At 41.6% G+C, this 16819-nt stretch overlaps 1 protein-coding gene across 1 annotated transcript; it reads right to left on the bottom strand.

The window, feature by feature from the left end:
• Positions 1 to 6579: 6579 nt before the first annotated feature.
• LOC101734398 (protein kinase C delta type-like) lies at positions 6580 to 14455 on the bottom strand. Its single transcript, XM_004914904.1, has 8 exons — positions 13855 to 14455; positions 12878 to 12993; positions 12625 to 12792; positions 11846 to 11937; positions 9189 to 9327; positions 8210 to 8401; positions 7325 to 7453; positions 6580 to 6696 (listed from the first exon to the last, which is right to left on the bottom strand). The coding sequence occupies exons 1-8, from the start codon at positions 14453 to 14455 to the stop codon at positions 6580 to 6582; spliced, it is 1554 nt and encodes a 517-aa protein (XP_004914961.1).
• Between the last annotated feature and the right edge of the window lie 2364 nt (positions 14456 to 16819).

Raw genomic sequence — 16819 nt, 5'->3', positions numbered from 1 at the left:
TATTTACTCAATTTTTAATCTGATTGTGCTGATCTTATATTGATTCCCTAATTTTTTAACTATATTATGAACTATCACGCTGGCTATTATTGACTTATCTTAGTTCTTATAATAAATGTTGGTTTATCTGGTGTATTGATTTAATTTATCTGGATTTTTATTATGAGGTATTATCATGTGTATATGATTTTATTGTAATTTCACTAATAAAAATATATACAATTAATTCACATATTTTGACAATTTGTTTTATGAGAGCGCCAACTCTGGTTTAAGATATAGCTTTGATTTGGTTTGGGATTAGTTTGGAGGTAGGCAGCTGCTCATTACTAATTATTCACTTATTATTAATAATCATTCACTTATTTCACATTATTTGGTGTGGTAACTTACACAGCGGGTAATAATATTAGATAAGCGCGGATAAGGCTAAATATTTAGAGGAAGTAGACACCTGGCCCCCCGCAGCCATGGGGTCTGCTTCCTCCATAGCTATGCCACTGATGTGGCCCATTGATTAGGATTGGTTTAATCAGGGGAATAATGAGGGTGATCCAATTTTTGCAAAATCTAGGAAGAGGGCACCATGCAATGAGATTTTGCTTGCATTGCAGTTCATCCGTGACCTTCCATGTTGATCCCCTGTAGGAAGTAGACCTGGGCCCCCCGCGGCTGTGAGTCTACTTTTTCTATAGTTAAACCACTGGTTAGGAAAGGGGTTAATCATGGTTAAGGGAATAATTAGTAATTGATTATGAAGAAGACGACAGAACTTTGGGATGTGGGACAGTGGTGTAACTTTATGGGACCAAGCACCCCGCAGTGAGATTTTGCATGCATCACGGGCCACCCGCCACACCCCTATGCTGGTTCCCATATAGAGGAAGTAGTCCTGGGCCCCCCGCGGCCGTGGGTCTTCTTCCTCTATAGTTACACCACTGGTTAAGAATGGATTAATCACAAGCAAGGAAATAAGAGGGTGATTACAGATTTGTGCTTGGGGCAGTGGTTAGTAAGGGTTAATCATGGGTAATGGAATAGGAGGAAGAGAAAAGTTTTGGATGTGGGCCAGTGGTGTAAATTTATAGGCCACCCTCCATACCCCTATGTGGGCCCCTCTGTGTAGAGGAAGTAGACACCTGGCCCCCCGCAGCAATGGGTCTTCTTCTTCTATAGTTAAACCACTGGTTAGGAAAGGGGTTAATCATGGCTAAGGGAATAATTAGTAATTGATTATGAAGAAGACGACACAAGTTTGGGATGTGGGACAGTGGTGTAACTTTATAGGACCAAGCACCCCGCAATGAGATTTTGCATGTATCACGGGCCACCCGCCACACCCCTATGCTGGTCCCCATATAGAGGAAGTAGTCCTGGGCCCCCCGCGGCCGTGGGTCTTCTTCCTTTATAGTTACACCACTGGTTAAGAATGGATTAATCACAAGTAAGGAAATAAGAGGGTGATTACAGATTTGTGCTTGGGGCAGTGGTTAGTAAGGGTTAATCATGGATAATGGAATAGGAGGAAGAGAAAAGTTTTGGATGTGGGCCAGTGGTGTAAATTTATAGGCCACCCTCCATACCCCTATGTGGGCCCCGCTGTGTAGAGGAAGTAGACACCTGGCCCCCCGCAGCAATGGGGTCTGCTTCCTCCATAGCTATGCCACTGATGTGGCCCATTGATTAGGATTGGTTTAATCAGGGGAATAATGAGGGTGATCCAATTTTTGCAAAATGTAGGAAGAGGGCACCATGCAATGAGATTTTGCTTGCATTGCAGTTCATCCGTGACCTTCCATGTTGATCCCCTGTAGGAAGTAGACCTGGGCCCCCCGCGGCTGTGAGTCTACTTTTTCTATAGTTAAATCACTGGTTAGGAAAGGGGTTAATCATGGTTAAGGGAATAATTAGTAATTGATTATGAAGAAGACGACAGAACTTTGGGATGTGGGACAGTGGTGTAACTTTATGGGACCAAGCACCCCGCAGTGAGATTTTGCGTGCATCACGGGCCACCCACCACACCCCTATGCTGGTCCCCATATAGAGGAAGTAGTCCTGAGCCCCCCGCGGCCTTGGGTCTTCTGCCTTTATAGTTACACCCCTGGTTAAGAATGGATTAATCACAAGCAAGGAAATAAGAGGCTGATCACAGATTTGTGTGTGGGGCAGTGGTTAGTAAAAGGGTTAATCATGGGTAATGGAATAGGAGGGAGAGAGAAGTTTGGATGTGGGGCAGTGGTGTAACTTTATAGGACCAAGCACCCCGCAATGAGATTTTGCGTGTATCACGGGCTACCCGCCACACCCCTATGCTGGTCCCCATATAGAGGAAGTAGTCCTGAGCCCCCCGCAGCCTTGGGTCTTCTTCCTCTATAGTTACACCCCTGGTTAAGAATGGATTAATCACAAGCAAGGAAATAAGAGGGTGATTACAGATTTGTGTGTGGGGCAGTGGTTAGTAAAAGGGTTAATCATGGGTAATGGAATAGGAGGGAGAGAGAAGTTTGGATGTGGGGCAGTGGTGTAACTTTATAGGACCAAGCACCCCGCAATGAGATTTTGCGTGTATCACGGGCCACCCGCCACACCCCTATGCTGGTCCCCATATAGAGGAAGTAGTCCTGGGCCCCCCGCGGCCTTGGGTCTTCTTCCTCTATAGTTACACCCCTGGTTAAGAATGGATTAATCACAAGCAAGGAAATAAGAGGGTGATTACAGATTTGTGTGTGGGGCAGTGGTTAGTAAAAGGGTGAATCATGGGTAATGGAATAGGAGGGAGAGAGAAGTTTTGGATGTGGGGCAGTGGTGTAAATTTATGGACCACCCTCCATACCCCTATGTGGGCCCCCTTTGTAGAGGAAGTAGACACCTGGCCCCCCGCAGCCATGGGGTCTGCTTCCTCCATAGCTATGCCACTGATGTGGCCCATTGATTAGGATTGGTTTAATCAGGGGAATAATGAGGGTGATCCAATTTTTGCAAAATCTAGGAAGAGGGCACCATGCAATGAGATTTTGCTTGCATTGCAGTTCATCCGTGACCTTCCATGTTGATCCCCTGTAGGAAGTAGACCTGGGCCCCCCGCGGCTGTGAGTCTACTTTTTCTATAGTTAAACCACTGGTTAGGAAAGGGGTTATTCATGGTTAAGGGAATAATTAGTAATTGATTATGAAGAAGACGACAGAACTTTGGGATGTGGGACAGTGGTGTAACTTTATGGGACCAAGCACCCCGCAGTGAGATTTTGCGTGCATCACAGGCCACCCGCCACACCCCTATGCTGGTCCCCATATAGAGGAAGTAGTCCTGGGCCCCCCGCGGCCGTGGGTCTTCTTCCTCTATAGTTACACCACTGGTTAAGAATGGATTAATCACAAGTAAGGAAATAAGAGGGTGATTACAGATTTGTGCTTGGGGCAGTGGTTAGTAAGGGTTAATCATGGATAATGGAATAGGAGGAAGAGAAAAGTTTTGGATGTGGGCCAGTGGTGTAAATTTATAGGCCACCCTCCATACCCCTATGTGGGCCCCTCTGTGTAGAGGAAGTAGACACCTGGCCCCCCGCAGCCATGGGGTCTGCTTCCTCCATAGCTATGCCACTGATGTGGCCCATTGATTAGGATTGGTTTAATCAGGGGAATAATGAGGGTGATCCAATTTTTGCAAAATGTAGGAAGAGGGCACCATGCAATGAGATTTTGCTTGCATTGCAGTTCATCCGTGACCTTCCATGTTGATCCCCTGTAGGAAGTAGACCTGGGCCCCCCGCGGCTGTGAGTCTACTTTTTCTATAGTTAAACCACTGGTTAGGAAAGGGGTTAATCATGGTTAAGGGAATAATTAGTAATTGATTATGAAGAAGACGACAGAACTTTGTGATGTGGGACAGTGGTGTAACTTTATGGGACCAAGCACCCCGCAATGAGATTTTGCGTGTATCACGGGCCACCCGCCACACCCCTATGCTGGTCCCCATATAGAGGAAGTAGTCCTGGGCCCCCCGCGGCCTTGGGTCTTCTTCCTTTATAGTAACACCCCTGGTTAAGAATGGATTAATCACAAGCAAGGAAATAAGAGGGTGATTACAGATTTGTGTGTGGGGCAGTGGTTAGTAAAAGGGTGAATCATGGGTAATGGAATAGGAGGGAGAGAGAAGTTTTGGATGTGGGGCAGTGGTGTAAATTTATGGACCACCCTCCATACCCCTATGTGGGCCCCCTTTGTAGAGGAAGTAGACACCTGGCCCCCCGCAGCCATGGGGTCTGCTTCCTCCATAGCTATGCCACTAATGTGGCCCATTGATTAGGATTGGTTTAATCAGGGGAATAATGAGGGTGATCCAATTTTTGCAAAATCTAGGAAGAGGGCACCATGCAATGAGATTTTGCTTGCATTGCAGTTCATCTGTGACCTTCCATGTTGATCCCCTGTAGGAAGTAGACCTGGGCCCCCCGCGGCTGTGAGTCTACTTTTTCTATAGTTAAACCACTGGTTAGGAAAGGGGTTAATCATGGTTAAGGGAATAATTAGTAATTGATTATGAACAAGACGACAGAACTTTGGGATGTGGGACAGTGGTGTAACTTTATGGGACCAAGCACCCCGCAGTGAGATTTTGCGTGCATCACAGGCCACCCGCCACACCCCTATGCTGGTCCCCATATAGAGGAAGTAGTCCTGGGCCCCCCGCGGCCGTGGGTCTTCTTCCTCTATAGTTACACCACTGGTTAAGAATGGATTAATCACAAGTAAGGAAATAAGAGGGTGATTACAGATTTGTGCTTGGGGCAGTGGTTAGTAAGGGTTAATCATGGATAATGGAATAGGAGGAAGAGAAAAGTTTTGGATGTGGGCCAGTGGTGTAAATTTATAGGCCACCCTCCATACCCCTATGTGGGCCCCTCTGTGTAGAGGAAGAAGACACCTGGCCCCCCGCAGCCATGGGGTCTGCTTCCTCCATAGCTATGCCACTGATGTGGCCCATTGATTAGGATTGGTTTAATCAGGGGAATAATGAGGGTGATCCAATTTTTGCAAAATGTAGGAAGAGGGCACCATGCAATGAGATTTTGCTTGCATTGCAGTTCATCCGTGACCTTCCATGTTGATCCCCTGTAGGAAGTAGACCTGGGCCCCCCGCGGCTGTGAGTCTACTTTTTCTATAGTTAAACCACTGGTTAGGAAAGGGGTTAATCATGGTTAAGGGAATAATTAGTAATTGATTATGAAGAAGACGACAGAACTTTGGGATGTGGGACAGTGGTGTAACTTTATGGGACCAAGCACCCCGCAGTGAGATTTTGCGTGCATCACGGGCCACCCGCCACACCCCTATGCTGGTGCCCATATAGAGGAAGTAGTCCTGAGCCCCCCGCGGCCGTGGGTCTTCTGCCTTTATAGTTACACCCCTGGTTAAGAATGGATTATTCACGAGTAAGGAAATAAGAGGGTGATCACAGATTTGTGTGTGGGGCAGTGGTTAGTAAAAGGGTGAATCATGGGTAATGGAATAGGAGGGAGAGAGAAGTTTGGATGTGGGGCAGTGGTGTAACTTTATAGGACCAAGCACCCCGCAATGAGATTTTGCGTGTATCACGGGCCACCCGCCACACCCCTATGCTGGTCCCCATATAGAGGAAGTAGTCCTGGGCCCCCCGCGGCCGTGGGTCTTCTTCCTTTATAGTTACACCCCTGGTTAAGAATGGATTAATCACAAGCAAGGAAATAAGAGGGTGATCACAGATTTGTGTGTGGGGCAGTGGTTAGTAAAAGGGTGAATCATGGGTAATGGAATAGGAGGGAGAGAGAAGTTTTGGATGTGGGGCAGTGGTGTAAATTTATGGACCACCCTCCATACCCCTATGTGGACCCCTCTGTGTAGAGGAAGTAGACACCTGGCCCCCCGCAGCCATGGGGTCTGCTTCCTCCATAGCTATGCCACTGGTGTGGTCCATTGATTAGAATTGGTTTAATCATGGGTAAGGGAATAATGAGGGTGATCCAATTTTTGCAATGTTTAGGAAGAGGGCACCATGCAATGAGATTTTGCTTGCATGGCAGTTCATCCGTGACCCTCCATGTTGACCCCCTGTAGGAAGTAGACCTGGGCCCCCCGCGGCCACAAGGTCTGCTTCCTCCATAATTACACCACTGGGGTGGGGAACTGGTGAGGAAAGGGGTTTGTCACAGGAATGGAAAAAAGAGAGAGAGACACAAGTTTGTGGTGGGTGGGACAGTGATTAGGAAGAGGGGAAATCATGGTGAAAAGGTGGGAGACAGAAGTTAGGGGTGGGTGGGAGCAAGGCTATCTTTGAAAGAGTTATACTCACCATAGTTCAGACTCCTAAATGATCTTACCTTTCTTGTTCCATCCTTTAGAAGTTAGTGATCCCGTGTGGTGTTGGCATCAATGGTAGAACCAGGTGACATTCACAGGAGATGGTTTAGCGTTGGTATAGCAGGTGGATTGGTGGTTCTGGGGTGCAGCGTGCCATAGATGGTACAATGTTATGGGCTTCAGGTTGTTACAGGCAGTAGCTAATGATGTTATCCCACATTATAATAGAGGTGATGCCTTACTCCTGCCAATTCCAGCTGGGGTCCACATAGGAGAAATTTTTCCACTTGGTTTCTTCATTGGAACACTGAGGGGAGAATGCTGGCTGGTATTCATGAAGGTCGTCTGCTGATGGCTATGAACAAATTAAAAAAAGTGCTTAACCTTTTATACAGCATTGTAGTGTTTCATTTCCATTGCCACTGTTTTTAATGTAGATTTGTTATCACACCTGATTAATTATGCCCCTTAGCCTTCTAAAATAAAGACCATATATACCGGCATATGTTTAAAATCTTTATAGAGAAAGCAGCCTTTTACCTTCACAGAAAATAGAATACACTCCCTTCTTCTGTTATAGGGATATGGGAATCAAACTAATGAATAATGCGGTCACTTAGGGATTGCTAACTGCAAGGAAGAAAATGGCTAAGCCAGTTGTCTAGTGTTATTATGGAGCTGACCTACCCTCTATCCCAATAACAGCAGGGGTCTTAAGCCACTGGGACAAACTCTTTACCTTAACAATACCAGCTCCTATCACTCTGGTAAATATGAAGAGCAGCAAATTATCAGGCTGTCTTCCTAATGGGGCCTTACGTCACTAAGGGAGGCTAAATTTGGATCAAACTGTACAATTGATTGTCTACCTGGACATCACTTGAACAACGGATAAGTAGAGAAGAACTCAAGAGTAAAAAAGGAGTAGTAGCGCCCCTGCGGGATATTACTAGATTATTCATTGGTTAAGACCACAAATTTACCATTCCTGGCTGGAAAGGAGGCGTCAATCTTCGATTTTCCAGATCTTCCCAGTTGATTGTGCTGTAGAAAGCATGCTCCCTGATGTTCCCATTCAGTCCAAGCCGCTGAGTCTCATCATTCTCCAAAAGCTAAAGAGAAAGATAGTCCTTTATTTGAATATTGCAGAAATTAAGCTGGGTACCGCCTCCCACGAATAGGGGTAATAAGAATAAGAAAAGGAAGACTTTTTCTTTATATATTAAAAATCCTTAATAGAAACAGTTCTATTGTTTTTTTTACAAGAAGGACTTGACTTAGCCATACATGTAACCATCAATAACTACACCGCCTCATACAAACTACCAGTATTTTAATGCTTACAGAACTAAAGTCCATCTCAAAAATACTCTGGCTGGGTATACAGGTATCCCTGTAGGGGCTCAGGTGGGTGCATAGGCTGTACAGACTCTTTCTTAGAGATTTCTGTACTGTGTATGCGCCCAGCTGGAACCAGTGCAGATGTTACCTGGAAAATCTGAAAAAGATGGTGAATATTTTAAAAAGTTTGCACCAGGGACACCTTTCATTCCTTCTTCTCCCAGTTTTCTATACACCTCTTCCCCAATATTGCTCAAATACCTTATCAAATGTTAATGTTTGGTTTCCTTTTTCCTGTTAATTGTTATCAATCACTTTTACTGTTACTTCAGGGTTAATAACCAATAAAAATAAAGTTATATAAAAGGTCATCATTACAGTAATATGAAATATATATGTGCAGACCTTTTGAGTTAAAAATGGGACACAAATGGGACCTCTGATACTTATGTATACCACAGCTATATACAATATTAAATATACTGCAATTCCCTTATGTATTCCTCTATTTAACTGCTGATATTTACCTTTGGCAGGAGGTCCAGCATTTCCTCGCTCATATAATCTGGGTAATTAGGTGTTCTCATTTTAATCATAAATCGTTGCCTAAAGAGGCTGCCTGAATGTGGAAAAGGCAATTCTCCTGTGGCCATTTCATACATTGTAGCCCCAAATGACCACCAATCCGCTGCTGCATTATAGTCTTCGCTCGATAGAATCTTTAAAGAAAAAAATAAAAACAACTTAATTGGCTACTTATATTTGTGACTTTAATATAAAAACAAGGGTACATTGGCAGTTTTCTCCATAGGATTGCTATCTACTGCTTCTCATTACTGTCAATAGGAATCGCACTGCAATTCTTGCCCATAACCTGGCATGCCTTTTTGCTCTAACACTGGAACACCTGAGATATGATAGGAAGATACTGGTCTCTTCTCCCTACCACATAACTTTTCCTCCATTTCAATAATAGAATGTTAGGAAGCAAAGCTGTATTTTAGGGAACAGCAGCAAGTGTTTGCATTGGGTTTTTACTCTGGGACCCGTGTCAGAAAGACTTTTGGTAGAGGTACCCATTAGGTTAGAAGGCATTTATTTTGATCAGTGCTAGATACCGCAAGAATTCCCAGAAAGAATGGGGAATCATTGGGGAACTCATAATTTGCTTCAGCTGTCTCTCTCAGAGAGAGCATTTACCAAACCGTTGACATAGGTTTAGGTACTTTGAACATCAAGATTTAAACAGCCCAAGATGGCAGCACCAATGTGCATTAAATTACTCCTAATAGATTCTAAGAATCTAAATAACCTGACATTGCATTGTGCCAGCACTTGTTAGATGATGGTTTCCCATGGCAGTAGGATCATCTAAGATGCTAATGCTATTCTATAGATTTTTTTACGCAAACCTTTCATCCTTATATATATATATATATTTATATATATATACAGTATATATGCTACTGGGTATATATTGTAAATATTAAAAACAAAGTATGTCACCTCTGGTGCCCGGTATCCAGGGGTTCCTGCTAAGCCGCTCGTCTTCTTCTTGCCAATTAGGCCAACTTCAGCAATGCCAAAGTCGCAGATCTTAATATGGCCATCTTTATCTATCAGTATGTTGTCCGGCTTCAGATCCCTGTAGGCGGAATATTAGGCACAATTTGCAATCATAGAAATGTACATAGAGTTTTGGGAAGGAAGTTAAGGATTTTCTAAGACGTTTAAGGATTAAGGTCACAGTCTTAGTGGTGGCAGGTAATTTATTATGTATTGCTGAGTTCCGCAAGGGGCGCACCTACAATCCTGGGAAGCGGAATACAGGAGATCATTTGTGGGAACTCTTGTCAGCTTTGTAAAGGAAATAGAAATATTGTGCTGGGCTTCTTTGGCTTTTGGAACTTTGCAATGAGCTAAAAATTAACCACAAAAGAAGGTGTCAATCCAATTCCCCCACAAGATGCTCTGTGCCACAGCAAGAAATTTACAGTGTAGCAGTGATGAACTCTGTTATAGGAACCTTTGGTTTCCTGGATCTGCCCTTAGGCCAATGGCGTATGGGGAAATATCATGCAGTATGAAAAGCTGCAACAAGCTTCCTAAAAACTCCAGATTAGTAGCTGCTACCTGCATCTGGCTAGAAAAAGACTTGGAATATTTTATTGCCCACTTTTTCATATGCAGGCAGGGAGGACAAAATGCTGAAAATAAATGTACATAGAATGATAATCATGCTGACCCTGCAGGTGCAACTGTAGTATTGTGCATATATGCAACACTGAGCAAATTTAAGTGCAATTGCATCAGTATTTGCCTGTGTTTTGTTATCTGCCAGTAAGTGAGAAATTAAGTGGGCAACAAAACCCACTGTGTGCCACTGCCCTTATAGATTTCTTTGAGTGCGTAATAGAACATTCTACACTTTAGCAATAAAACTTTATTATAGTTGTCAGGTAGCTGCTTCTAATCCCGTCAGTATGACATAGGCCTTATGTGTATAATTGAATGGCTTTTTGTGTATAACTGAATGACTATATTTAATAAACTGACATCTCAAAGAACGTTACAAGACAGATCTGCTCACAGTGAGTGGAATCACGATAACAGTGACTAGTTTAAAGAACACATTAAAGGTATAACACAACATATTGAGATTTTACTGACCGATGAATGATTCCCTTGGAATGCAGGAACTGGAGGGCAACCACCATCTCAGCTGTGTAGAACCTTTCCAAAAAAGAAAATAATCATCATTCCTATATCTCATCAATTTCTCATCTCTCTTAATCACAGAAAAATGCACTAATCTGTGTATCCATTAGTGTATAGAGCACAAGGGCAAAAACTTATTTCACTTATTAAAGGGGCAGTATATCCCCTTGTTCAACACAACTGCAGGTTGTGCATGTGTGGAACATACTTTTTGCCTATTGCCTAATGAAAATTCTGTGGTTCTAATTATTTATTGAGCTGAACAGGGCAAACATGTTTGGCTCTTGCAAGGTAGAAGTAAAACTTATCAACCCCCCCTCCCTTTTTTAACCCAATATACAGTATATTGGTAACCCTATCTTAGCCCAAACTACATTTTCTGGCTAGTGATTGTCTCCTTTTCCCAGATGGAACCTTGTTATATGGAAGAGGAAGAGAGTGGGTGTTGTGCCACTACACCCCTCTGCTGCAGTAATAAACATATAACAAAACAATTGATATGGTAGACATATAATGTTACATATATTCAGAGTTTAACCCTCACACCACTATGGAGGCACTAGGTAGGTTTAAGATACACTTTTAGGTTGCCAGCCAGTGGTCCAGATCCCCTCCAATAAATAAATCCTTAGGTGGAGCACAAGGCTGCTCTTTCTAGCTATGTCTTATTATCTTACCTTCCTAGAAGATACTCCAGACAAAACTAGTTCATTATCTGAATAAACCTCATTCATAGGGCCCCTGTTCCCTGGCTTTATTTAGAAGGGTTGTCCCTCTATGGCAGGACTCTTGTAAAACTGGGCCTTGTAAACACCAGGCTCCCTGGCACATATCCTCCAGTATTAAAGTGGTCACTAATACTATGGGCCAATAATAAGTTTCCACTTAGGTAACTTAAATGCATTACCAGGACCTAGCAACTAGGGGATTAAATACAGTATATATATATATATAAATATAAAGACCAAAGTGACAGCACTCACGGGTTTTTCCAAGATGAGTAAAAAATAACAAAGATGTAGAATTATGGTGAGGAGAGGTCTTTATTGATCCTACGTTTCGGTTTCTTACTGATCCCTGACGAAGGTTTCAGTAAGAAACCGAAACGTAGGATCAATAAAGACCTCTCCTCACCATAATTCTACATCTTTGTTATTTTTTACTCATCTTGGAAAAACCCATGAGTGCTGTCACTTTGGTCTTTGCATTTTACTTTTTGCTCTGGCACCCGGGTATCGTCAAAACACTAAAGGAGTGCTTCTAAATCTGTACTTTTCTATATATGAATATAAATATATATATATATATATATATATATATATATAGACTGATCTCTTGGGGGATAGCTACAAGCTCTGGAAAAAAAATAAAAACGAGCAACTATTGCACCTGTTTTGTACTTTACATTTACCCTGGAATTGCCATTTCTGCCTGATAATACTCACATGATGCTTGACATTGGCAGTTTTCCTTTGCAGTCAATCATATCCCACATGGATTTTCCACTGCAATACTCCAGGACAAAGAAGGCTTCCAGCTGGTAAGGACAGATTAGGGGAATGTGAGACATGGGACACTAACACCTACAAATACAGCTGGCAATAAGATGGGATTCAAGGTACTTGCTTAATGATAAAACCATCCCAGATAACTTGGGATGTCTGCAGTGATCTCTTCCCCCCTGCTGAACTGCACCACACACGGCTCCAAATAAGATGCAGAGCAGCACTGTGGTCTGGTGGCTGCCATCTATGGCTGCTTCATGGCATCTTCCCAGCTCTCTGACTGTGATCACTGAATGGCACCAGCTCTTTGCCATACACCACTTAGCTTGGAGAGCAGCCATAGAATACATCAGCCAACCCTGCTGCGCTACTCTGAATTTTAGTAACAGGGCAAATAGGGCAGTATTAGGGTAATGGGTAGGTAGGAGACCTCTGCAGGGGGCTAAAGTTTAGTTTATATATTTCAATGATAAATAAAATTCCTGTAATACACACCATGAAGGTACCATATATACCATATATATTTCAATGATAAATAATATCCCTGTAATACACACCATGAAGGTACCACTACTCTACACTAATGTGAATTTATTGACATTGACAAAGTAATTTTTTTGGTGAGTACTTAATGACAATAAGGTCTGGGAGTGCCAAGAAATAAATCTCAGACACACACATACAAAAGAAACATACATATACACATACAGTATGGTTACCTCTGTTTGCAAAACTGCATAAGAATGGCTTAAAAATGCACATCCTCTGCTGATCTTCAAAAAATAGGCCTCTTTAGTGATGGTATAGGTGTTGGTCTTTGCAGACTTCTTCTTCAAGACCTTTATTGCTACCAGCTGTTTATTTGGTCTAAAAGTAGCCAACATCACCTAATAAAAATAAGAGAAGACATTCAATATCACAGTGTCTCTTGTAGAGATAAAACAATTCCATATTTAATGACTTGGAATATACTTCACTCGCCTGGCCAAAGCCTCCTTGTCCCAGCTCTGAGTGGAACTTATAGTTGTTGATATCCAGGGGATCAGGTCTTTTGATGTCCAGACGGGATCTCTTCTGTATACTTCCACCTTGTTAGAGAAAAGAAATCCCATAGCTCAAATCACATATAAACTGTACATACTAGTATATGTTTAATTTAATAATTTAATCAACAAGTATACGTATGAAAACCAAAAAAACATTTATATTACATTTAATCCCTGACATTACATTTATAATAATATGCATGGGTTCTTGGGAGGTACCTATTTATAACCGATAGGTATTACTTACCCACTTATATCTATGGCAACTTGCAACCTCATCTTAAGCCCCAAGGGCCGATATACATTTTTGAGAGGCAAGATGCAAACAACAATTGTACTATAAAGCGCCACATTTATTCTACTTTGCACCTTAACTCTCCTCATTTGTTAACAGAGCCCATAATAGAGTTGCGCTTCTCTATCTCTGTAAGGGTGAAGACACACGGAGCTACTAGTAGCAGCTCCTTTTTCACAGCTGCTAAATGCCAGAAAAAAACCTGCCAATACTGAGAAATACCACTGCTAATATGCTCTACATGGCAAGTAGCTGTTACTAGTAGAGCCACTGCCTGTTTTTCTAAATGTTGCATTAAGGAGCAGTGGGATTTTAGCAGCACAAGGGGTATATATAGAAATTGTCAGTTAAACTTGCTGTTAGTTATTAGCAAATAAGGGAAAGGGTGAAGGGGTACATATAGGGAATAATAAGGTATATTCCCTGCCACACATAATAAAGATTCAGACAGATTTAATGGCTCCTAATAACATTTACAATAAAGTCTTTGAATATGATAGGAACTTAGCAAACGTGCTTAAAATTGCACTGAGCAATTTCCCATTAAATTACAATGTACTGTATGTGTCTATTAAATATATACAAAAAGTGCAGTGTTGTTTCCTTACCTTCTAAGGGGTCTTCTGGGCTCCTTGGTCTTTTATTCTTCTCTTCCTTTTGCTCCGTATTTCTTTCTTTACTGCTTTCTTGACTTTGCTTTTCTTTCTGTTCTTCTTCAGATTTTCTTGTAATGCTCCCATCCTCACTGGTCTTCTTCTCTGCTTGGATTTCCCTTACCTTCTGTTCATCTTCAGATCTTCTTCTTTTAATGCTCCCATCCTCACTGGTATTCTTCTCTGCTTGGATTTGTTTTTCTTTCTGTTGTTCTTCAGATCTTCTCCTATTAATGCTCCCATCTTTAGTGGTCTTCTCTGTTTGGCTTTTCTTTTCTGTTTCTAACTGCCCTTCAAGTCTTCCCCTCTTATTTCTCACATCCTCGCTTGTCTTCTTTTCTTTGTGTTTCTCTTCACTCCTTCTTCTTTTAATGCTCCTATTCTGAATTTTCTGTTCATTTCCACAGCTTTTGTAATCATTTTCTTCTTCTCTCTTTTCTATCTCCTGACTCCTTTCCTTGCTCCAATCCTTGTTGGGTTTGTCTTCTGCAAAGCTTTTTGCTACATCTAATTTCTCTCCTGATGGACTCCGACTCCTTTTCTTACTCAAACTCATGATGGTATCTTCTCCTACACTGTTATTTATAAATTTTATTTGCACTTTCTCACTATTTCTATAATATTAACACTAGCTGATCAAAAACACTCCCTCTCCTACTCACTATCCAAACGTCAGTTGGTCTGAACCCAGCAAATGGCAGTTAAGCTATTGTGAGGCATGTGACCAGCAGCAGTGGCATACAGGGCATCAGTGGCGTTACCATGGAGACATGCATGAACTAGAGAGCTGAAGACATGTGATGGCACTACAGGCCTTTCTCCAATGCAGAAGAAAACTTTCTAAGAGCAAAAAGCTCAAGTTGCTCAATTTAAAGGATATAAAAAGATCAGTAACAATATGTGCCAGCAGAGCTGTAATCGATTCCATAATATTTAATAAATCTGAACTGCTAAGGATAATAATTGGTCAAAATGTATGAGTTGTCTTTATGCATCTACTTCAACGTTTCACTGTACAGGTATGGGAGCTATTATCCAGAATGTTTGGGACCTGGGTTTTTTTTTCCAGATAAGGGATCTTTCTGTAATTTGGATCTCCATAACTTAAGTCTGTTAAAAATCATTTAAATACTGAATAAACCCAGTAGGCTTGTTTTTCCTCCAATAAGGTTTAATTATATCTTAGTTGGTATCAAGTACAATGTTCTGTTTTACTATTACAGAGAAAAAGGAAATCATTTTTAAAAATTAGAATTATTTGCTTATACTGGAGTCTATGGGAGATGGCCTTTCCGTAATTTTGCTTTTTGAATAAACACGCAGGGGCTAAGCCCTGTTTGCACTTTACTTGTTGTGCTGGCTGAAATATTTTGACCGTTTAGCTGGTTTGGACAGAGCTTTGGAGGATGAGGGGGATGGATTGTGAAGATCATGTTGATGTTTGGGTCCCCAAAATTCCCATCAGTAACCCTGAGTGTAGGAGAGCCACCTTTTTCTTATTAAAGGACAAAGAAACCTACATTTATTGGGGTGCAAGTGTCTAATCTGGCCCTGATCTCTTTCAATCACTAAGAAAAAATTACTCTGGCCCCAGTAATTTCTATATCAGATTATTTTTTTGTGATTTTTCTTCACTTTTCCAGTTTTAGACTTGCATCTGCACTGTAGTGGGAAATCTGAAAATGCGCAGGCTTAAGTCTATGTATGCTGAAGGGTGACTGGAAATGGTTATGCAGCACTCCTTCAGAAAACTCCCTCCCCCCAAAAAATATTAAAGTTAATTGGATTTCCTTGACCTTTAACCCAAGACACTGCATTTCACCTCAAATTTGGTATCTTTGTGCTACTGAACTTTATTAAGTAGCAAATAGTAACTGTTTCTCTTGCACTATTTCAATTTGTTTTAACCCTTCTAATTTCAACAAGATGCCTATTATGTTTTTTTGTTATTTTCTAACTTGTTTTAGATGGGCCTTTTTGTCTTAGTCTTTCATTTACCAAATTAACAGGGGTATATCTTTGCAACTACAAGAAACAGGTACCAATCTCCTGTCATGACAAAATTTTGAGATTCTTCCTTGGATTCTACCAACATATTCATGTAACAATGCACTGTTAACTATGAAAAATAAATAAAAACAAATTGCTGACCTCACAGCAAGTGTAAAATTGTGATAATGAAAGATCAATACACAAAAGTCTGCTTTTCTTGCCCTGTTTCATTACTAGGTTCATATTAAGTGAAGGAGGGATTAGTACAGTATTTCAAAACGGTAACTTGTTAAAGAGGTTCTATGGTTCTAATCCCAAAGCCTGTTGGTACATTTGTTCATGTAATATTTGCAAATTGACCTACTGCCTCCACAAGGGACAATGCACTGTAGGAGTCTTATGGACTTCTTTCCCCAGATGGCGGTGGTGCACAACAGCCTTACTGCATGTGTTGCTGAAATGTTAAAAGCTTTGGTGGAGCCTTTCTCCTGGATGCTGTGTGCCTATGTTCCGCTGCTGATGGCAATAAGAAAAGTTTAGTATAGCGAGCCCCAGAAGATTTCTCTGTTTTTTACATGCATGTGAGGGGTCTCTTACATTGTATTTGGTTATCCAGCAGTGACCTCATACCATATAAATCATAGGATGGGTGAAGGTTCTTACTTTTCTCTAACCCGTCCCAATCCCAACAAAAAATCAGGCAACACCAAACTGAGGGATACTTCTTGTAACCTGGGATAGTGTTCTTAATAATATTTAACCAGTGCAGAAGTAATGGATTGCCCCACAACTAAATATATTTTTCATCACTTTGTCAGTAACGTAGAATCCATGTTGCTGGCACTCTGTTATGTTTATAGAGATGGTGCAGATCCCCTGCAGTTTTTAGTATAGTTATTCTAATAAGATTTTGTGGTGGTTGTTACAC

Source organism: Xenopus tropicalis, chromosome 5, assembly GCF_000004195.4.
Source record: "Xenopus tropicalis strain Nigerian chromosome 5, UCB_Xtro_10.0, whole genome shotgun sequence".
Taxonomy (NCBI): Eukaryota; Metazoa; Chordata; class Amphibia; order Anura; family Pipidae; genus Xenopus; species Xenopus tropicalis.
Note: the sequence above shows the minus strand (reverse complement) of the source record. Positions and strands in the feature narration are given on the sequence as shown.